This window comes from Nasonia vitripennis, chromosome 2 (assembly GCF_009193385.2).
Source record: "Nasonia vitripennis strain AsymCx chromosome 2, Nvit_psr_1.1, whole genome shotgun sequence".
Lineage (NCBI taxonomy): Eukaryota > Metazoa > Arthropoda > Insecta > Hymenoptera > Pteromalidae > Nasonia > Nasonia vitripennis.
Window position 1 is genome coordinate 3769299 of NC_045758.1, and position 22220 is coordinate 3791518.

Sequence of the window (22220 nt, forward strand, 5' to 3'; positions counted from 1 at the left end):
TTACATAGCTACCGTACAGTATCTGGCTTTATCCTCTCGCAAGCATTTCCTCCAAATCACTTCCGCCCGCGTATTATGTCTCGCCGAGTGCTCGAAGTGACAACAAAGCTCCTCCTCGTTCTCCTGGTCTTCGTTCTGTGCAACGCATTAGCCTGCAAGCTAGTCTACGCGATAATGTGGGTCCTCCTGGTGCTCCTGGGCTCAAAGTTCCTCTTCGAGGCAGTTCTCCCCTGATCGTTTCCCGCGTTCAAATTTGCCGCGCTCCGGAGAACCGACCAACCGCGTGCGGCCCAGTGTGGTGGGCGGGTCCTGGCGCGCTCGTAAACAGCTGCAGCTGCATCAGTAGGTACTTATAGCGCGCGAGCTGGAGAGAGAGAAAATAAGGATCGAGCGGCGGCATGTAAGTACTGGAAACATGGCAGTGTGCAGCGGCTGTTTCGCGAGTCAGTGCTCGAGGCTTATCCGCGACGACGATAAGTAGCTCGAGAGCCGAGATGACCTATTACCGACGCGGCCTCGAGTGTTTTTCTACTACCTAATAAATACATACGCCTGAGTGAGTCCGCGGTTTCCTCGAACAAAAACGAAAATCTGTGACGTTTCGCGGTATACGGTGTCTGCTCTGTGATTTCAAGTGTCGCGTTTACTATCGCACATCGCACGGTGCGCGTGACGTTGACAGGTGGTTTGGTTGAGTAGCGCCGTTGACACTCCCTTTCGTAGGCGGCTCGACGTGTCGCCTCGTGCGGACACCATGTTCGCGAATCTCAAGAACAAAATCAAGGAGGAAATCGGCAGCGACGTCTCCGCCGTCGTCAGGAACGCTGGAACTGTTCGCGGTCTCAACAATAGGCATCTCTCGCAGGTACGCATACGACTTTACTTTGCCTTGATGATGCATGAGTCAACGTTTGTTTAGTGCTCGGCTTATCGAGGCAATTGATTGGTACTCTCTTGGGCTGTAAGTTTTATCAGTTGCGATTTGCTCATTATAGACTGGCTCGACTAGCAGTGTCAGCGGTTCTCAGATCTCACTGGACGAGTCCAGGGAGGAAAACACTGGCTCTCCCTCGTCTTCTCTGAGACTCAAGCGAGAAAACAGTTTTGACTTGAAACTCGGAGATGGAACCCCACTGTCGGCCAAAGATATCAAGCGACTGGAGAGCAGAGAGGATGAGTGGAGGAGGAGGCTTCAGAAGAAAGAAGCCGAGCTTCTCAAGAGAATGGAAAAGAAAGAGGAGGAGCATAGAATCAAAATGCTCGAGAGGGAAAAAGAGTGGAAGAAAGTATTGGAGAAGCACGAGAAAGAAACGGCTAAGCTGGTCGAGGATAGATTGAGGGCAGAAAGTGCCAAGAATTCGTTGGAAGCAGCGCTGAACGACGCAGAAGGTAGTGCAATGAACGCGATAACGAGTATATTATGCAAATTTTTGTGCAAACAGTTGTCGTGAATAATAAATATGTATGTTGCAGAGTATAAGAAAAAACTGTACAGTTTTCAAGAAAATGCAGAGCAAATGGAAGGTTTTCAAACACAAGAAATGGCTAAAATTAAGCACCTTGTAAGCTGTTGTTTATTTGTTATTTCCAGAGTAGCCTAGCTCAGACTAATTTTGCTTATGTTTGCAGTTACTTGCCAAAGAACAGGAAGTCGAAGATAAATCTCAACGGTTAAAAGCTGCAATGACTGAAATTGAAAATTTGAAAACAGAACTATCAAGACTGAGGCGATACGAGGATGAACTGAACAATGTTCAAGTGAGTGCTTTAAATTCTTCACCCTCATACAATTTTTTGTACACTGATGTGTACACCTGAACACTGATTTACTTGTTAGTTTCCTAGTGAACATTTTATTAGTAACCTGTCTTATATGTATGTGTATGTCCTTAATTTTCTTCAGACTTTGTATCTTTTTACACATACATATTGCGTTACTAAGGACACCGAGTATGCCCTTGATACTGCACTTTTTTTAACTGATCTTTGGATTCACGTTTATGTTATTTTTTAATTTTAATTTTATTATACTTCTGAGGACTTTGCCACTTAGTTTTAAGCGTTTTAATAATTTAATTTACATCGCTTTGTGTTTTGTCATAGTGTGTTTTTTTTATGCACTGTCCTCCTGCCAACTTCCCCTAAAAGTTTTGCCTCTTAACACCTCACATTATATTCGGGAAGTTTTGGAAACATCACCTGACAGTGACAATCAATAATATGCTCCATATCTCATGAAGGTTTGCCAAGATTTTAGAAATGTTCGAATAAAAGCCTATGCTCGTTTACATGTGTTATAAAATCGAGTACCACAAATCTTGGCAAACTGGTATTTAAAGAGTTATGGATCATAAGAAAGTTGTAGCTGAAAAATCATTAGTGTGAAACAAAGCATGAAGAATTGAATCATTCTGATCCTCAAGAATCCTGGAGATTATTTAAAGCGGACTTTTCCGCTTTTTTGCTGCTGCTACTGCTGATGCTCGAGGTATGTCTTTACAGCTTAACTGCTATTCTGCTTGTATTGATTTCTTTCAGTTTATCAAGTGGGTCTTGAAGTAAATAATGAAAATCTCAATGGTTTCTTATCCAGAAAATTTACGTACAGTGTTTTCGTGTAATGTTTGCATTTTTCAAATTTCTTGATGCTTTTTTAGTTTTTATGTTTCAAAAGCTTACTCGAAAATTTTGCTTTACGATTGAAGGATTGGAAACTATAAGTAAATCAACATAAATTTTATACGATTCTCTTTGAACTAGAGTTTATCATTAAGTAAGTACATAAAATTTCGTTGCTTCGCGGATATTTATCGTTTCCACACTGACAATCTTACGCTTACGAGTCGGCGTTAATTATTCAAAACGTGCGTGACCACTTCTAACAATTTCTTATTCAATTTCAGGATGAAATGGAATCGTTGCGTCACTCGACCCAGCGAGAACGGGCTCAGTTGTCTAGTCAATTAGCACAAACCGAGGAAGAGGTGCGGCACTTGAAAGACAAAGTTTTCGTGCTCGAGCAAAGGGTAGCATTGGAATCAGGCGATCAGGTGACGGTCGACGATCGAGTGGCCGACCTGATGCGCGAGCGAACGCTGCTAGAGAGAAAACTTGAAGAAGCCCACCTACATCTCTCGGACATAAAAACCAGCTGGTCCGGAAAGATATCGAGTTTGGAAACCCAAGTCGGTCGACTGAGCAGACAGGCGGGCGAGGAGGGTCTGGAGAGGAGACGAGTCGAGGAGGAGAAGGAGGCGCTGCGCCAAAGGATCAAGGAACTCGAGGCTGAAATTGAGGTGAACAATGTGGTAATGGCCACGAAAGATGCTAAGCTTTTGCGCATGGCAGAGGACATCGACGAAATGGCCACGGAATTAAAAGAGCTCCGGGCCAACGTCGATGACGAGGTCGAGGAGTTTAAGCGACAAATTGTGAGTTACCGCGATTTGCAGACATGACGCGATGCATGGGCTAGCTCGTCTCTACGGGTGGATCGACATGTTTGGCATGCATAACATGTTGAACGTCCGATCTAGCTCATTTCTTGACGATTACGGCACAAAATACGTGAATTGTTTATCAGACAAAGTATGATAAATTGACGTTGAACGTTCGTCGTTGACTACACATTCCACCCCGTCCAGAGTTACACTTAAATCCGTGCCTTTTTCAAATTCTGTTGTGTACGCACTTTTGAGAAGTAGATGATTAAGAAACATATCGCTGTTTTCTTATTCGTTATAAGCTAAAGAAACGTTTTCTTTTTTGCATGTGCTTTCAATTCGTTATGCTTTGCATTTTTTTCAATATTTTCAATATTTGCTTTCATGTATCTCTAAAGCATGAGTAAAGTAGAAGAGCTATGTATATCAAGCAAAGTACTTTTGTACAACGTATTCAAATATTTTTCTAATACCATTTGTACACATTCTACTTGATTGGTTGTATCAATTATTTTGATAAGAGATACGCAATGTACAATCACATGTATTTTTTATTTCTTGAATAAAGAGATAAAAATGAATCTTGATTTTTTTCTGTTTAATTTTACCATCCCTTTTATTTCAGCTGTATATTATTTTTTACATTATGTCATTTTCATAACTTGTATTTTAATAATAATGTAATCGCATATTGTAAAAATTTTGCTGACGTTAAGAACTTGTTAATGGAAATCTAAATAAATGTTAACCATGTGAACCTCTGCTTATCTCACCAGGAACTTTCGGAAAAGGAGATCACGGATCAAAAATCTCTTTTAGAAGAAACCGAAAATGCGCTCACAAATAAGGAGTCTGAACTGTCCGCAATACAAACGAATTTCGAGGAGGAAAAATCGAAAAATTTGCTGTTGCAATTAGAGGTCGATAGGTTAAAAGAAGAATTAGAAACTGAAAAAATATCAAAGACGAACATTAATCTGAGTCTCGAAAAGGAAAGGACTGAAAAGGATTCGGCGCTGTTGAGGACGGCTCTCATTTCTCAAGAAATACAAATCGCTAAACAGGAAACCAAAACGCAGGAGTTAGAAAACGTGGAGTTACAAAGCCGGTTAGACAGTCTCGAAGATACGTTAAAAATCAAATGTAAAGATATTGACGAAATAAACAGAAGACTAGACGAGGCGTTACAAAAAAATCAAGATTACGAAAAAATAAAGCAAGATACTGTAGCGTTGGAAGGCAATGAAAAAGTATTGAAAACGAGCTTATCCGATTTGGAGGAACAGCTCAGCGAAAAGAACAAGGTAATTACGAGGAAGATTTGCTTTTAGAACCCTAATTTTGTATACTTGTATACAAGTATACACGTATATTGGTGTTACTGATTCTATGACTAACCAAGAACTTTTTTAGACGATCAAAATACTGCAGCAGCGTTTGGCTGATATGAAGAAAACTCTTCAACGTGAATTGAGAGTTCCTTCGTCGTCTCTAGATAGTGATGCTGAGCCATCCGCAGCCATTCTTAATCCCAGTTCGTCTAAAACTGTCACTGCCAAGCACAGCAATTCGAGAGAGGACGACGTTAACTTTAAATACCTCAAACATGTTCTTATTAAGTTCCTGACTAGCAGAGAATACGAGGTTAATATATTTTTCGACAATCTCTTTTCACGTACATCATAAGAATTAAAATGAATTAAATGTATTGTTCTGATTATTGATTTATTTTAGGCTTTGCACTTAACGAGAGCGGTCGCAACGCTTCTACACTTTTCACCAGAAGAAGAACGACTACTGCAAGAAACGTTGGAGTGGAAAATGTCTTGGTTTGGCACCAAACCTAATCTAGGCATCGGACAGACGGCAAAGGCCATTCCTCCAAGTTGATAATAAAGTGAATTGTATTTATAGCCTTGAAAATGTTTCAAATTGTTATTTGAATAGGTCAATTTTCGCTGACCCGTTCAGAGCGAAAGACAGGATTGCAGAATAATATTTAAAACTTACCTCGAACGTTATCTCGTAATAATGAAAATACAGGTAACGAGGTTTAGCTTTATTGAGAAATTATGAGTCGTATGAAAAAAAAATGTTTGATAAATAATAGAGCGAGTTAGAATGTTGATATTTTTGTATAAAAAACGTTCTCGTTCTGACAAACACCTTTCGCTAGTCGCTTTTGAAAGTCGACTGTTCACTACATTGCACACATTCGAAATGCTTCATACTTCGACCTCGCATGAACTATGGAAGACGAATAAAAAGCATGTTTCTTATCTCATCGCATGTAAGTTATAACATAATGTTAAACTAGTGATATAATTTTAATTTATTGACTATCGTAACAAATAAAAAGCCATAATTGTACGTATTTAATAAAAGCATTGCTAGAGTTATGGATTTTAAGGAATAGTAACTAATATATTAGTTTGGAATCATGAGGAATTTTCGCTCGGTAATATTACGCAGTATTGTAGCTTGTAAGAAAAATTATTTGAAAATTAGAAAATTGAATCATAAAGCTTACAACTGCTCTTCCAGTGATGTTAATCATCACGTTATACTCTACGTAACGAAAAATAGTTAAAATATTCTTTCAAAAGCTACAGAATATTAGAACAGTCGAGCATTATAATAGAAAGGTCTTTTTTGGACAGATCCACTGTAAATTATGGAGAAAATTGTAAGAAATGAAGAAGACTATAATATGATTTAAATTGTTCTTTATTTACATACAACAAAAAATGTCAACAAATCACTCACAACATTCAGTCTTATCTTACACACAGTGATTTTCCTAAAGCCCCCATAAGTGATTTATTTCAGTAATCATTTGCCATTTTTTATCATATTTCAAGATTTTCAATTACAAATAATATCACTACAATCAAAGCGATAGACTTCGCTTCATCATGCGTACAGTTTATTTATTTATAAATGATGGTTTGAAAAGTTTATATTATGACAGCTGAATATTGATTCACCTTATATTAATGAATTTTCCAATCGCTGCTTTCGTGCTACATTCACTTTGAAATTATCATTACGCCATGCAGTTTTTGCAAATTCACGCGAACGAAAATAAAACAAAAAACAATGTATAACAGCTGCGTGAGACTTTTTTGTTAGTTTCGTTAAAGGTATAATTTTAGCTAATTGATTCCCCTACTGACACCTTATAAAGGGCGAGATTTCAAATCATCTACAAAAGATCGGTGATAACTTTCGCTACAATAAGAAAAATTCTAAACCCACGTCTCGATGTCTCGTTCCCATTTAAATATTTTACACAAATTGCTAATTCCAATATGCACACCGTCACATGTACTATACGCTTATTTATATATATACGCATAATGCAGACGTACGCGCACGTATAACGAATGTACTGCCGGAAAGAAAAAGCTCAGCTCATCCCCGTTATAAATTATATATATTTATTTATACTTTGTCACCTATTTAAAAAGTAAATATGTGAGTTTAGTTATACAAGTTTTTATAGTGACAACGTGACAGACCGAGACAAACGCTCGATATTCACGTTCGAGGCTTATATCGTACCATCTTTAAGGGCTCAACGAATCGAGCTTCGAAATATAGTGCCAGATATATATATATATATATATATATATATAAGAATGCGACGATCATAGAGACGATATTTTGTATGTGAAATTGACAAGTGTTCTTCCCTCGGCAGAATTGCGACTCTTTTCGATCGATCGGTCGTGTATACGAACAAATTCTTGGCAAGATTCTCTTATCAACAGTCCTGTGTCCATACGATCTCGATTCAGAACGAAAATTCAAACGCGGAATTCATAACGTCGTCATCGCCAAAAGGAAAATACCGTGCACGATTCTCTCGTCATTATACTAATTATAATGGCATCTCTAAAACAAATTTTCCTCGTAAAAAATGTGTGTCTCTTTGTCTATGAAAATAGTTCCTACTGATGATTTATAAGCCTTAAAGTTTCTTTGTTCGAAAAGCACAATTCAAGTGACTATCGCTCCAAAATGAAAACACAATACACGACGTAAACAATTAATTAATTCGTACATCCACAGTTACGATTTTACGTAAAAAAACTTTTTTAATAATTTTAACACATTATGCCATATCGAAGGTTTCAAAAACAGAACGTAAAATAAAAAAAAGCTGAACTACATAATATTACACGCAAAGGTCGTTTTCGATAAATTCGTTAAAATTTTACAAAATTAAACTAGTCGCAATATTACCACGGCACCTACACATTTTGCAATAAAAATACGCATCGTCCTGTGTCGTTGTCATCAACAGTTAATATTTATAATGAGAAAAGCTCGTCTCAACAGAACAAACTGAGTAAACTTGTCTCGATCTACAATACGTCGTGACTTTAATCTTCTACATCGCATATTCGTCGCCATTGTGCATGATCTTCGCGCGCTAGCTCGTGTCATATATATATATATATATATATATATATATATATATGTGTGTGTGTGTCTGTGTGTGTGTGTGTGTGTACGCCGAGCTGATGTCGCTTTGCATAATTAATAACGCGCGCGTGACGCGCGTACCGATGTCTCTTTTGTAAAAAAATGTGTCCCCTATAGTGCGCGAGAATCGCCGCGTGGACAATCTCATCCTTCCTCCTAACGATTTCTTTTTTTTTGTAATTTTTAGTTTTGAAATTTTTTTCATAGATATTTTAATGACAGTTGTTTGTTTAGCGATATGGGCGAGTATCGTAAAAATGCAAATCATCTTCGTTTTATAGTCGAGTTGAATGGACTACTGTAGAGAGTAGTATACATACGCAAACGAAACGCTACTGTGTGTATATCTTTTTTTTTTATTTTTCTCTCAAACATTCGCCTGGTTTTCATGTTTCTCCCCGTTATTTTTTTAAGTAAAATATCACGAAACGTACGTCGAAAGAGCTCGAGCCGATGGGCGAGTTCAAGACGACGTACTTGTTGTATCGTCGTTATAACACGTGAAATGCAACGTATACGAATTTCTTCGAAAGTCCTTTTTCCGCATAATAATAGTGTGTACCGCGACTTCTCTTGGTTCAACGCAGTATATTATAGGTATACATAACGACGGCAAGCGCGAATACCTCCCCGTCGGGTGTGTCTGTTATACATGTGTTCGTGTTTCTACTTTTGTCATACGCTTGTCTTGTTATTTCGCCGCATTGTAATTTATCGCGAGGACTCGTTTTTTGTTGTTGTTGTTGTTCTTTTTTTTCTTCGTCGTTTTTATAGCTTGGCCGAGCCGGATATGATCTCCTCGTAGAGCTCGGGCGTGACCTCGACGTACTCCTTGTTTCCGGATCTGAAGTACACTTTGTCCTGGATTTTGTTGGGGTCGAAGCCCTCCTTCTGTAGGTTGATCTTCTTCAGCTTGAAAGTGCTTGTGAGCTCGAGCTCCTTCACGATTCTTAGGAATATTGGTCGCGCGTAAGATGGCAAAGATTTGTCCAAGCCTTCGGCGAGGGCCTTGAAATCTAAGAGACTGTCCGGATCGACGATTGCCGCCATGCCAGCCCTTCCCTCCATTCCGGGTACCTGTGTGAGATGGATTCACGTAAATGAATAAGGTATTTTTACAAGCTATGGTTTTTGGTTAATTAAGTTTTTTTAATTTTACCTGAACACCGTAGACTGTGGTGTCCCTGTATCCTGCTACGTTACTAACCACACCCTCGACTTCGGCCGTTGCTACATTTTCACCTTTCCATCTGAATGTGTCGCCTGTCCTGTCTTTGAAGTAGAAATAGCCGTATTCGTCTTGCACCATGATATCCCCTGGAATCGTTAAGTCGGATTTGATTAGTAATCTATAAATTATCCACGTAGTATAACGGTGTCTGACGTGGGTTAAGATAATGAATTCATAAATCGAAACAAGTAATCGACATTGCAGACAGAATATATAAGAAGCTATCATTATTGTCTTAGTTAGCAATGCGTCATTCAACTCTATACTCCACTTTAATGCTCATTATGCACTCTTCATCTCGATTTCATTTTTTTGAATGTAACTTGCCGATAAAATTAAAAGAAAACTCACCCGTCAAGAATGCTTTATCTCCCTTGACAAATACATTTTCTATCGTCTTCTTCTTTGACGCTTCTTTATCTAAATAGCCATTGAACTCTCTCGACGCATTTCCTTGCTTTATCAACCCTATTAACATGCCCGGCTCGTCTGAAATGGAAAAATGTTGGTTATCTTAGAATATCAATTAAAAAACCAAATTTTTTGAAAATATGTTTGTCGCACTCGTTTCGGCTCGTATGCAGAAGCCATCTGGTCCTCTGACAGGTTCGGACGTCTCTGGATGTACACGAATCACGGCGACTGGGTGAAGCGATTTGGGTAAGATCGATGGCACGAAACCAACAGCTCCAACGGTGTTGTCAACGTTTACTGTAAAAAGATGTCATCCGTGAATAAAAGCGTCAAAGGTTTTTTCATTATCAATGGAGTTGTACAATATATTTACCAATGTTTGCGTTGCCTTCACTAGATCCGTATACTTCGGTGACTTGCTCAATTTTGAATCTGTTGACAAAGTTTTGCCAAATTTGTGGTCTCATTCCATTGCCGACCATCAATCTTACAGGGTGGGTACTGTCTTCCGGACGAGGTGGTGCAGACAAAAGGTACCGGCACATTTCACCGATGTATTGCGATATCTGTTGTAAATAAAGAGAAATAAATAAGTTTTATTTATTTTCTGAACGAACAATTATATTGTACATATTGTACACGTGTGAACTACTGACCGTGCAGTTGTACTTGATACAGTCGGTCCAGTAAGCCGTCACAGAGAATTTCGTTCTCAACACACTGGGTATTCCCTTGACCAAAGCACAGCCAGTTCCCACTATACCTCCGGACATGTGATAAAGTGGGATAGGATTGTATACTATGTCACTTTTCGGCCTTAGTCCAAGCATGTGATGCGTCGCTGTTTGCACCAACAAATACCTGCAAATTTTTAAAGGAACCGAAAATTAGTTAAATTCCGTTTTTTTTTTTTGGTGATTTTCTAATCTTATTATCATCAGGCTAATAGTTTGTTAAACACGGCAATAACTCTTTGATTCGTATCTTTAATGCATATTAATATCTCTGTCGACAAAGTTTTCAGTGCTCAATCGATAATTCAATACATCGACTATATGTATATAAGAATGCATGCAGCTATATTCTCTGGTAATCTCATTCCCTTAGAGTTGTGAGGTCTCCCTGACAAGATTATGGATCTTTCATTATCTTGAGTACCTAACGCCATTTTCATACTAGCTTCAAATGTGTTATGTAATCTTAGCTGCAACTACTCTGGAGTATGTTTGAAAAAGATTTCTGCTTGTGTCGATTAGTTCTCAAAATCGACAAAATCTTTTTTCATTTCTAAAGTCTTTTAATTCGATTGACCGTGAATCAACAGCTAATAATACAAAACTATTTTCAATGACCAACCTAAGTTTTTCTTTTTCTTCCTCCAGAGGTGCATTACGAACAACCGCAAGAAAATGTACGCATCGATCGATACATAGTTCACTGATTTAAAAGAATATCAACTGCGTAGCTTATTAAACGTTGAATTTTTAGGCAGTAGCGGCATTTGATCGGAACTACAGCCGACCTACATCCTTACAATCAATGACGAGCATATTGATCCCAATTATTCCTTTGACTATTTTATTTACAAGCTTACGAACGAAAAACTCACCTCGAATTCGGGAACAGAGCTGCCTTGGGCAGTCCAGTAGTTCCACTAGTGTAAATGTATACGAGATTGTCTTTATAGCCAGGTTCTTCATCCACCACGGGCTGCTCGTCGCTAGCTTTGCTCATGAGTTCTTCCAGATTCAGAACACCGTCTTTGCAAGGGGCATCGGACCCTTGCCTGTATCGCTCAAAGTTCGGTAACTGCTCGATGACGTCGTCGATAGCTGTGAGCACGAAGGAAAAGGCACAATTAGACCCGCGTTCTAATTTCGTTACGCTATACTCATCGTGATTAAAAAATCAATACGGCGACGGGCAATCAGACGTAGTTACGTCATTAATTCGACGGTCCCTGCGAAGAGTAGCACTGTTCAAACCTCTACGAAAACTATCTCGTTTTGAAGCATTGAACAGAACCATCCCCGAAAATAAGCACGATTCAGCAACAATCCACGAAAAGTAGCACGACTCGTCGACCCACGACGAAAAAAAAAAGGTCTTTTACAGCCGCGCGAAGCCGAAGATTCGGCCGAAGGCGAGATAATCCCTTAAAAAAAGGCCCAGGCCTGACCTGACGGCATTTCAGACAAGTACCCCTGCAGTGGTAAAAAATAAATAATATTGCTGTTTAAAATTTGAAAACAGCAATGATTGAGAAATAGTTAACATAACATTTTCAATTAAGAAAAAAAGATTAATAAAACCGAATTTGAATCTTGAAAATCGGTCAATATTGAACACTTGAACGCGGATTTCATTTCGGTACCATGGAATATAAAGCTTTTACTTGCGGAGAGTGGTAAGCTGGATATTGGCCGATTTTTAGCGTTCAAATTCTGTAAAATGACATTTTGTTTCTTGATTGCAAATTTTGTATTATTTATCACCTGATTATTGTTGAACGATGCCAAATTTTTAACAGCAGTACAAAATATTTTTTGCCACTCATAGGTCAGTTCTCACCCTTCTGAAACTAACCTTTTTTTGGGAAGGATTATGTCGCCTTCGGCCGGGCGCAGCGGGGAGTAATATACCGCATATGTGTTTGCGTGATAGTTTTCGTGGAGAATTCTTCTATCGTGATAGTTTTCGTAGAGAAATGCCGAATCTGCATCGCAATGCTTGCTACTCTTCGCAGGGACCGTCGAATTTACCTCGTCCCAATTGAAAAAGGGAGAGCCATCAGCCAGCTAAGCTCGCTCGAAGTAATTAGCTACAAATGTATACGCATAAAATTTCCTTACCCGACTCCAGCTCATCAGCATAGATGACAGCCTTAACTTTGGCGATAGCCAAGCAGTGCACCAGCGACTGCATGCGCAGGTTCGTGTTGATGAGAGCCGTGATGACGCCGAGCTTACCGAGACCAAGCCAGGTGGCTATGTACTCGGGCTTGTTGGGCATGATCAGCGCCACGGCGTCTCCCTTGACGTAGCCGGCATTCTTGAAAACCGCTGCTATTCTATTGCTGTACTTGTCGATCTGCAAGTGAATGCAATTTTTAGAGAGAGCTTCGCTGCACTCGACTCGAAAGCTTCACGGGTAAGTATCGACCGTCGGACGTGAGGCAAGTATATACACCTCACGTGTGTGATGCAATAGACTTTTCGTTTGACGCGCGTATGTGGTCTATAGAGTTGCTTGTTTTTCTATAAACCAAGCGCGTGGGCTCCGCTCTCGTGCTGCAGATAATAAATATGCGGCGCAGCGCGTGTCGTGTATACGAGAAAGCTCCTGTTGCGGTGCGCGAGCTTGCGGGATCCTGTGCGCTTCCCCCCACGCTTTGAACTTTCAACGGCGCGCTTGCAAAGAATCTACATTGACGTTTATTTTCTGCATGTCGTTATAGCTTCCTCGAGCGACAAATTACATCGCATTCGACGATCGATCACGTTGACGAGCATCCGAGCGTGAGAGATTCTATTCCGCTGCTCTATATTATGGATTATCAGTCTATCGGTCTTTTCCGAAGATTGGAATCGCACGAACAAGCCTAATACGTTGTTTTTTTTACTTTAATGTTTATTTCTTTGCTGAGAGCATAACGCGAGCATAACGCAGCTGAATGCGTACAACGATTTGATTTTTTGCTTGTATAGCTAATTTTAAGTGTCATTTGAAATTGCGAAACGTCTTTGTATCTTGAAAAGAAATCTTTAATCTACTCGTCCATCTTTTCACAAGACATTCGCGGATATCCGTTCTAGTTGCCAATACTTAGGAGTCGATAAAACTGACGGTCTTATCAGACTGTCACGTAGAAAGAAGTAAATTACGAATTTCAGTATACTTACATCAGCATTGGTCCAAGTACGACCCTCGAAGATGAAACATGGCTTGTTGGGATAGAGTCGTGCCCTCTCCACGAAGAGCTTCATCACCGTGGAATTGTTTTTGACAAATTGTCGCGTTTCCCGGTCGGCGTTGACATAGCGGTAGAGAAATCTGGAAGTAAAGAACGAAGTGGCAATAAGCTTTAATTCGGCACACACGTCGCGTATAGCTCGTGGCAATGGACAATATCACGCGCGGATGTTCAGCGGTTATTGAACTGAAGCGGTAGCACGAGGCGTATAGGTTACACGGAAATCGCTTGGGCGTAGGAAAAATCTATCGATCATATACCGAGAACTGAAATGGAGAAAAAGCTGTTAGCTATTATAGTTCCAAATTGCGGTACTATTTCCGTCTTTCACCCCCTGGACTATTCCATTCTTCGTTTGCATTCGCTTTATCGTCGTTCCATATCTAGCGCGATCTATACATTTTCCTACTCAAGGCTAACAATTAAGTAAGCATATGTGTATAGATTATCATTGCGCATATTATAGAGAATGCGGGCGACACGTACGTCGCCAGAGTAGCAGTTACGATCGTGAAATATTAATACGAAGAAAATTACCGCACTTACTTTTATCCTTCTCGATTTATTTTTAAATTGTTTTGTCTACAGCGAAAAAAGAGAGGAAAAATAAAAATTATGTTATTCGTTGAGAGCATATCAGCAATCTTTTGACGCGAATATAAGTGCGATGTGTTAAGTAATGAATTAATCTCCGTATACACATAATATATATCTAGGTCATTAAGGTTATTCGATTCATACGTCGTTATCTTGTACGTCATGCATTTACAAATTTATCAACTTTTTTTTCAATTTTCTCTACAATGTTGCGATGTCTGCATCTTTAGATACCCAATGGAAACAGTAAGAAACGATTCCAGTTTAAATCAAGGGTCAAAGTTCAGCTATAATCAGTGAAAATTTTTTAGAAATTATATTGGCGCATGTTTGCGTATACTCTAATACAGTATCGTTATTCAAGTGACATGGTACATAATAATATTTTGTACGAAAATATCGATGTATTATGGTATATTCGAAAAATCTTTTTTGTGTGTCATAATTATTGCTAAAAAAAGAATCGAATAACTCAAGAAACGGAATCGATAAGAGAAAAAAGTTTATGAATTTCAAAGTAGCATAAAGTCGATGTATATCATGTCGCTAGTTACACTTATGATGATCATTTTAATTTTAGAATCTTGGTACTTTTCCTCGTAAAACTTGGTCGATTAAAACTTGTAACGGTTTAAAATACGTTCCGCATGTCAAACTCACGTTAATTAAGAAACAATTTTATCAAAAGAATCAAATAATTTCCTACAATTCAGAATTTTCAATTAATTACTTTTATTTCTTCGTCATTGTTCATTTTTGTGTAAAAGGTTGCTGATGTATAGTCGCAAATATGTACCTGATTAGTGCTCTAAAGGGTCAGACCCTTCAGATCCTGAATTACGCACTCACCACGTTTTGTGAGCGCGAAAATGGGGCTCATATGTTTCAGTATATTTTCCCTAATAGAGGCTACTTTTCGAGGCAACGTTCAATGATTTATCTCGACAGGCTGCCATACCCCTATACGAACTTTCATGCATTTGAATCCAAGGCGTACACGCGCGTTTTTATCGAAAAATAAACTTCCCTCTACAAAAATATAGGAAATCACACGATAACTTCCTCTTCGCGTGTGTTCAAGTGGAAAGTACAGTCTTGGGTGTAACAGCGTGCACTGAAGTTCGGGAAAATCCGAGAGGCTATAGTCGAAAGTTATTTACCGAGTCTCTCTCTTCCCGATCGAAGGGTCAGAAAGGGGAAAGCATCGCGACAAAGAGTAGAGCAAGCACTCGGGAAGAGAGCGAACAAACAAACGGGGCAAAAAAAAAGTAAATCAAGGAAGTTGGCGGCATCAGACACGCGGAAGCTCGTCGATGGCCGCGCTCGCGGTCGATAGACAGCCGGCACACATATAGCGCAGTCTGGCTGCACAGTGTCGGGGGAGTGTCGAACGGGCGGAGAAACGGTATAGAGTATAATAAGAGAAAAACTCACTTTATGTCCCTGGGCAGTGTCCTCAGGATGATGTAGATTTTGCGATGATAGGTCCAGAGCAGCGGCACCACAGCAGCGGCCAGTCCGAGCTGGACGATCCTGGCTATGAGGCCAAGCCTCGAGCTCAAGCCGGCGGCCATCAGGCTGCCGACGATCGCCAGCACGAGGAGTGCGAATCTGACTTCCATGGCTGCTCAGCTAGCGGGCCCGCGCGCTACGCCGGCTCTGCAAAAGCCAGACAAACGCAAGCGCGGATTACGACACGCTGCCTTTTTTCCAACCCAGACACACACACGGACGCGCGCGCGCGCACGACTGCTGCAAAGACGGTATATCGCCCCTCTGTGCGGAGCTAGTCTTTAGAAGAGCGAGAAGAGAGCCTATACTGGCCAGCCGGTTACGCCACACCACGACTGCGTACTGTTCGTTCGCACCACCTGTCCCTCTTCTCTCTCTCTCTCTCTCTCGCTCTAGCTAGTACTTCCCCTGCGCTCACGACCGCGACCCGCCTCAGCACCCTTCGCCGCTGCTGCTGCCACTATACCGAACTTGCCTCTCTCTCTCTCTCTCTCTCTCTCTCTCTCTCTCTCTCTCTCTCTCTCTCTCTCTCTCTCTCTCCTTCTCCCTATATATACCTATGCTCGTACGATGCTCTACAGCTATACACCGGCTGCGTAACGGAGCAGGCGCGCGATCCTACCCTTGCGTACCCCCGCGACGACTTGGCGAGCTTTTCGGTGTTTCCTCTGCTCCTCTCGTTCTCTTTTTCTGCGTCTGTATTATTCCCTTTTTGCCGCATTACTCCGGGCCCCCCTACCCCCGTCGCTTTTTATCGCGAAGCCATTTGCATACTCGATTTTTTCTCCTTTGAGACCAAAGCAAGCACGTCGAGTCGGAGTGTCTCGAGCATTCGGTTTTCTTGGCTGGAGGGAGTAAACGAGCCCTCGGTCGTGTACCTGTTCAATTTTTCAGCGCGAACTGCCGTCTGGGTAATCTTTAATTCTCTGATCGTTTATTGATGTAGATGCGAGGCCCATCGCGTTTGTTTTATTCATACCGAAATGGACGTCTCGAGTGATTAGCGAGGATTAATTATCCGGACCGTATACTTAGAGGAATTGGAAGCGGATACGCGCAAGACAATAGCGGAAGTGGACGTAACGTATGACTCGATGATTGCTGAATTCATCGGGTGATTGTTTTTCCAGAGCTTGGAAATTGATGAGCGGTGATTACCATGGCAAAAACGAGTACTTTTCTCTATGTATACCGTATAGAATCGATTTCCACAGTTTATAATAAAATAAATTCCGTATCTAACAAACGTTCTTTTCGAGAATCGCTTCGGATTCTAACAACTCTTTTCGCGCGTGACCAATCACACACACACACACACACACACTGACATTCACCTGAATTTCACAACGCGCACTATTCGCTCGAACACCAGCGCATGAATTAATTACACCTCCAATAAAATCCATCGCTGATAACGACGACCCTGCGCTCCTATGCACGGAGAGGTTCGTAATAAAAATATCATACGACGCCAAGTCGTGAAACGCGCCCTTTATGCCTCCGGGCGTTACATTTTACTATCCGAACTATAAACCGTTAGAGAGGGGAAAAAAGCAACGAAAAGCACGTTCGTAAAATCGCAGTTATACTTTCCAGTGTACGTATACGTCGTATGTATGCGACACTTCCGCAACGAGAGCACTGCACGTGAGAGTCTCTCTCTCTCTCTCTCTCTCTCTCTCTCTCTCTCTGTTTCTTTTTTTATTTTCAGAGAACTGCGCCGAATGCAAAGTGCAAGCATCGGCAGCTCTGCTTACACACGTTTCCCGTCGGTATACACCCGCGCTCGTATGAGGCCTGGAATATTATACACACACACACACATGCATATAGGTATAGGTTTTTAACGATCGGCGCGTGCGCCCTTGGGCTCGTTCTGTTATAGTACGGCTTGCGCGCCGTGTAGAAGAGGATGACCGTCGTCTGACGACAACACTCGCGCCCTCCGCGCCGGGTTCACTTTGCGCGATGTGCATGTGTATATATATGTACGCGCTGAATAAACTTCCCTTGCGCGGACGACTGTGCGTTTGTGTTTCGCAATCTCGGCGCTGCCAACGTGACAAACTTTGATTTACGCGGGGCTGCAGTGGGACGAGCGGGACGGTTTGAAATTTCGAGCACATTTATGGATTGTGCGAATTTGTCGAAATCGATGATTAAAATTAATAATATATGGGGACAATGCGAAGGTAGAATCCTTCTCTGGAGAATATTTCAAAAAGCGCTTTTAATTGCTTCATTAAAACTAGAACGAATTACTGTTTCACGAGAAAATATACTTCAGCGGAATGCGTCATTGAAATGCTCCACTTCGAGGACCTTGTCTCTATATACCCAAACAGAATAATATTCCGCATCTCTAATGAAATTTATAATCATCTTGCGCGCATGTGTGAGACGGAAAATTAGCACAATAGGCGCCGAGTTGTTGATATTTCAAACACACCCCCGGTCTTTATTACCTACACACGAAAAAGCGGACGTACTGACGTTTAATGTCTGCACTTGAGCTGCCAGGCGGGGGACGATTTGCTTTAATTGGCCGAGGGCCGCAATATTTTTCAGGCCTTACTGTATGCGAATGATGAATATGAATGGTACGTTATCTGTGAACCGACGCCTATTCGTACTTTTCAATGTAAAACCTTCTGTATAAATGCTACAGCTTTCCACGATTTTTATCCGCTTAGAAAGCAAGTAAACATACTTCTGAAGATAAAAAACCAGCAGTGGTAATTTACGAGCTGCAGTGGATAAAACGAGGGCAAACTAAAAATCCGCAATTCGAATTGAAGAATAAATCACGAAAATGGAATATTCCAAAGGAAAAACAACCAGAAAAGTTCGTCGATTTATGCTTTTATAAACTACTACTGCTAAGTACATGCACAGTTCACACAAATCACGCGAATTACCAAGAAGAAAATTCGTTAAAAAGTAAAATATATCGATCTATGTGGAGAAAACAAACACGATATCCACGACGTATACCCTCGAGCTCGCGTTTAGTCGGTAACGTAAAATCGTTGTATTTATAATTCCGTGTACTAATGATTTTATCAATTGTGCTGGACCGTGATGGTCTTTATCTTTGTTTGTGTTTCTAACTTTTTCTCTATATAATATTCGTGATACTTTTTTTCTTTGAAGAACTTTGAACGTCTAAACTGATATCTCGTTTTAGTAATAATATGACTGAGTGTGTACATTGAATCATAACCACTTACATAATTTTTCGTAAGAAACGCTCACACCATCACCACCACTATAAACAACAACAACGACATTAACCTCGAAAAACGAAACAGCCTAACGCCATCGGATCCAAAGCATTCCACGGATGAGATTTTTCTCTAATAATCAACCAAACACACTGTCAGCTCGTCGGAGTCGTCCGACGCGATCGAAAGCGCAGATGTCTGGCGCATCCAGTGCAGGTGTACTCATTACACAAAAACGAGAAACGATAACTCTCGTTATATATCTCTCTTTCTCTCCCAATCGAGCCGCACTCGCACTTTTTTCTTACTCGTGTAAGAACAGACGTCACACAGCTGAACGAATCGAAGTTTTCATAGCCTTCCCTCTCTCGGCACGCGTGTATATCAGTCACCCTCGCATTCGCGGCGATTGCGGTTATACATGTACTCACTGGCCTATCGATCGTGAACTCATGCCAAATAACTAAACCGACGCAGGGGCCGCAGCTGCTGCGACGAGCAGAGCCTTCCCTGCATTTCCATCGATTACGCGCGCGCGCACCGACTCGAAAGCTCCCTTTCTCTCTCGCGCGCGAAGAGAGAGCTTATAGTTGCAGGGCTGCTTTTTATACGTGTTCCGCGCACCCGTGAAGAACTTACGGGCTAGCGCTCGGCTAACTGCTGCTGCTGTTACTGATGAATTTTACTCGGCCCGGCGTCAACTGGCTGAGTCGCTGCACCCGCGAGAGCTGAGCTTTGACTCGGCTGATACTTCACCCCCGGCTGTTGTCGTCTTGGCGATTCTCGGCGCCGAGCAGTGTCTGCGCTTCCCTTGTATTAATTTCTCTCTCTCTGTCTCTCTCTCTCTCTCTGTCGATGCCCCGCTCGGACCCACGACTGATTTGACACTGAGCTGCGAACTAGCGGCGCTGCTGCTGCGGTTCGCTCGCACGACTTTCAACCCCCTACTCTTTTCCGCACGACGTCGATGTGCCTACCTACATCCTGCCCGCGCATATCTACCCAGCTCTCACATGCATACGTATATATAGGTATAGACGCGTGCGCAGCTGTGTAGTGGAGCGAACGACCAGCAGCCCGAGAGAACCCCTCCGTTTCCTTCTGCGTCTCTGTCGCGCTCGCATCGGCCTGCTGTGGGCTTGTGGGAGCGCGGCGAGCTCGTCTGCTGTATGCTCGCCATGCGCACACCGCGACTGCACGTACAGACGATGCCAGGGATGGCTGTGAATTTTTCCAGGCCCTTCCTGGCACCGGCTTGCCGCGATGATGCTGATGATGCGTGTGCGGCTCGACTGTTTGGTTATGTTTTTGCGGATGCGCGTTCTCTTTTTTTTTCTTTTTGTCGACTGAAATCTATTAATTCACTAATAAGCCATACTTAACCAATTTGATTTTTGTGATCAATTTTTTTAAAGCTCGGCTTATTCTTACAAATGTAAAGCTGCATGATAAAATTATTGAATAATACACTCGTGCAGATGCATAATTACGTTGACATCGTATCAAAGTTTGTACGATGAGCGGAAAATTGCATGTTAATGGTAGACCCTGGCAACCCCGAGCATCGCCTCGGCCCTGATAAGCTTCCCAAGTGCGCAAGCGTTCACCATGGGTGCGCGATACAAACGCGTTATATTTTACGCCGGTTTTAAGATGTGAAGTAATCTTCGCAATTTGTGTTTCATGTTGCCGCAAATTATAGGTCATTTCTAATGGGATGTTTGGTCTACTTAGTTTTACTGCGTTGGCCATAATTTCTCACAGTTATTTAATTAATTTAATTGACGTTAAACTTAAAAATATGCTTATCTACTTCATGGAAAATCTTTTTTTATATAATCGCATTGATTATTTTATTAATACCAGATCCATCCGGATTATGGCGGTTCGAAGCAGTCTATACACTTCAACAATCATTAATCTTTATCAAAATGATAATCACAGCTATAAGAGGCACGAATTTCGACTTCATGTCGCAATGATTCTTTAGATGATAAGAGCAAAATCTAAGATTATACGTTGTCTCGAAATCAGCTCGTGTCAAAGTCAATATCGAAATCCCAACGAACAAAGTCCACACATTCTTTACTTGCAAATCACTGAAGCAGAGAGAGGCCAGTGAACCAATAAAATACAAAACTCTGCGAGAACGAAGAGCCACTTATTTCGCACTCCATTAGCCTCCGCAAAAGCAACTTTTGCCGTTAGTCGAATAGTATGAGATTGCAAAGTTGTCGAGTGAAGGAGAACAGCTGCAAGCGCAATATACCGAGGACGATAAATCGCGGCGCCGATAATGCGCAAAACTCCACCGAGACGGGAATAATAACCAGCGGAGACTCCTATCTGACTGCGCGTAGACAATGTCAATCAAACGGCAGAGCGTAAAAGGACAAAGTCCGTGACATGCCTATCATCCCGCGCTTCCCGAATGTGTGGCCTGCGGCAATCTCTCTCTCTCTCTCTCTCTCTCTCTCGCTTTTTGCGCGCTACACCGTGTAGCAAGAAACTTTTCGCAAAAATACGTAACGGAGTAAACAGTGCAATATCTGCGTAGCACTCACCTATTGTCCTCGAGTCGATGACGAGTCTCTCTCTCTCTCTCTCTCTCTTTCTCTAGTCACCGATGCAGCGCATGGCACGCGTCTGCAGGCTGCACTTAATCGGGACCGAAAACAATGTGAGGAAGGAAGCTGCCGCGTCGTGGCTTCGCGGCGAGAGGAAAAAGAAAGGCTGCTTTTGCTGCAGTCCACGTATATAGTTCGGCTGCACTCGCACTCACACACAGGCGCGCGCGCGCACACACACGTCGAGAAAAAGAGCTGCCGGACCTCGCGGGAGGAGCAGCAAGTGCAAAATGTGCAGCGGCCGCCGCCGAGCGGAGCGGAATAACCGGAGAGAGAAGCTGCCGTAGATGCGACTCTGCTGCTGCGATGTGGTGAGGGGAGCTTGACCGGCACTGAAATAGAAATCCCATAGTAGCCGGGAACCGCTATACTTAATGCTTACCGTCGCTCGGCTCGCTTTTTTCGCGCGTCGAGCTCCGAATTCTCAGCTGTTCGGTTCGACGTATACCTTGACTCGTTGAGCGCGTGGATCCGAGTTTTTCCTTGGGTATTTTCGTACACGCTGCTGTTGGAGCGGCGATGCCTGCTCAGCTTGTACAGCATCATGAGGCTGCCTGCGGAATCAGGGGAAGCGGAAATAGCCGGTTATCGCTTGTGTACTTATATATATATATATATGCGCTCGGTGTGTGCGGTCCACTCTTGATTCGATCGTGAATATACGACAATATAAGTAGCTATATCGGTGAAATTGACGCGCTACTTAAT

General features: G+C 41.8%; 2 protein-coding genes across 4 annotated transcripts; one reads left to right on the forward strand and one right to left on the reverse strand.

Annotated features, from left to right (window-relative positions):
• Window positions 1-367: 367 nt before the first annotated feature.
• Window positions 368-6157, forward strand: LOC100120183 (golgin subfamily A member 1). 2 transcript variants are annotated; one of them, XM_031923395.2, is made up of 8 exons: window positions 368-865; window positions 996-1389; window positions 1474-1562; window positions 1630-1758; window positions 2904-3296; window positions 4220-4747; window positions 4857-5087; window positions 5178-6157. In XM_031923395.2, the coding sequence occupies exons 1-8, from the start codon at window positions 755-757 to the stop codon at window positions 5331-5333; spliced, it is 2031 nt and encodes a 676-aa protein (XP_031779255.1). In that variant the 5' UTR covers window positions 368-754; the 3' UTR covers window positions 5334-6157. The 2 variants fall into 2 exon arrangements, with proteins under 2 accessions (XP_031779255.1, XP_031779254.1); XM_031923394.2 differs by having other exon boundaries at window positions 374-865; window positions 2904-3431.
• LOC100120211 (long-chain fatty acid transport protein 4) lies at window positions 6153-21770 on the reverse strand. 2 transcript variants are annotated; one of them, XM_001603821.5, is made up of 11 exons: window positions 19525-20010; window positions 15584-15808; window positions 13482-13632; window positions 12432-12669; window positions 11189-11411; window positions 10236-10440; window positions 9953-10145; window positions 9730-9876; window positions 9517-9654; window positions 9094-9251; window positions 6153-9011 (listed from the first exon to the last, which is right to left on the reverse strand). In XM_001603821.5, exons 2-11 carry the CDS (start codon window positions 15769-15771, stop codon window positions 8703-8705), a joined length of 1950 nt encoding a protein of 649 aa, XP_001603871.2. In that variant the 5' UTR covers window positions 15772-15808; window positions 19525-20010; the 3' UTR covers window positions 6153-8702. The 2 variants fall into 2 exon arrangements, with proteins under 2 accessions (XP_001603871.2, XP_032453161.1); XM_032597270.1 differs by lacking the exon at window positions 19525-20010 and adding an exon at window positions 21450-21770 and having other exon boundaries at window positions 8270-9011.
• Window positions 21771-22220: the final 450 nt, after the last annotated feature.

Bases quoted from the DNA above. Each gene is read 5' to 3' on its own strand.
- LOC100120183 (XM_031923394.2), top strand. From the start codon at position 755: ATGTTCGCGAATCTCAAGAACAAAATCAAGGAGGAAATCGGCAGCGAC. The intron at 3,432-4,219 runs GTGAGTTACCGC...TTATCTCACCAG, and splicing joins AGGAGTTTAAGCGACAAATT to GAACTTTCGGAAAAGGAGAT. The intron at 5,088-5,177 runs GTTAATATATTT...GATTTATTTTAG, and splicing joins TGACTAGCAGAGAATACGAG to GCTTTGCACTTAACGAGAGC.
- LOC100120211 (XM_001603821.5), bottom strand. From the start codon at position 15,771: ATGGAAGTCAGATTCGCACTCCTCGTGCTGGCGATCGTCGGCAGCCTG. The intron at 12,670-13,481 runs GTAAGTATACTG...ATTCACTTGCAG, and splicing joins GTACTTGGACCAATGCTGAT to ATCGACAAGTACAGCAATAG. The intron at 9,877-9,952 runs GTAAATATATTG...ATCTTTTTACAG, and splicing joins TGAAGGCAACGCAAACATTG to TAAACGTTGACAACACCGTT.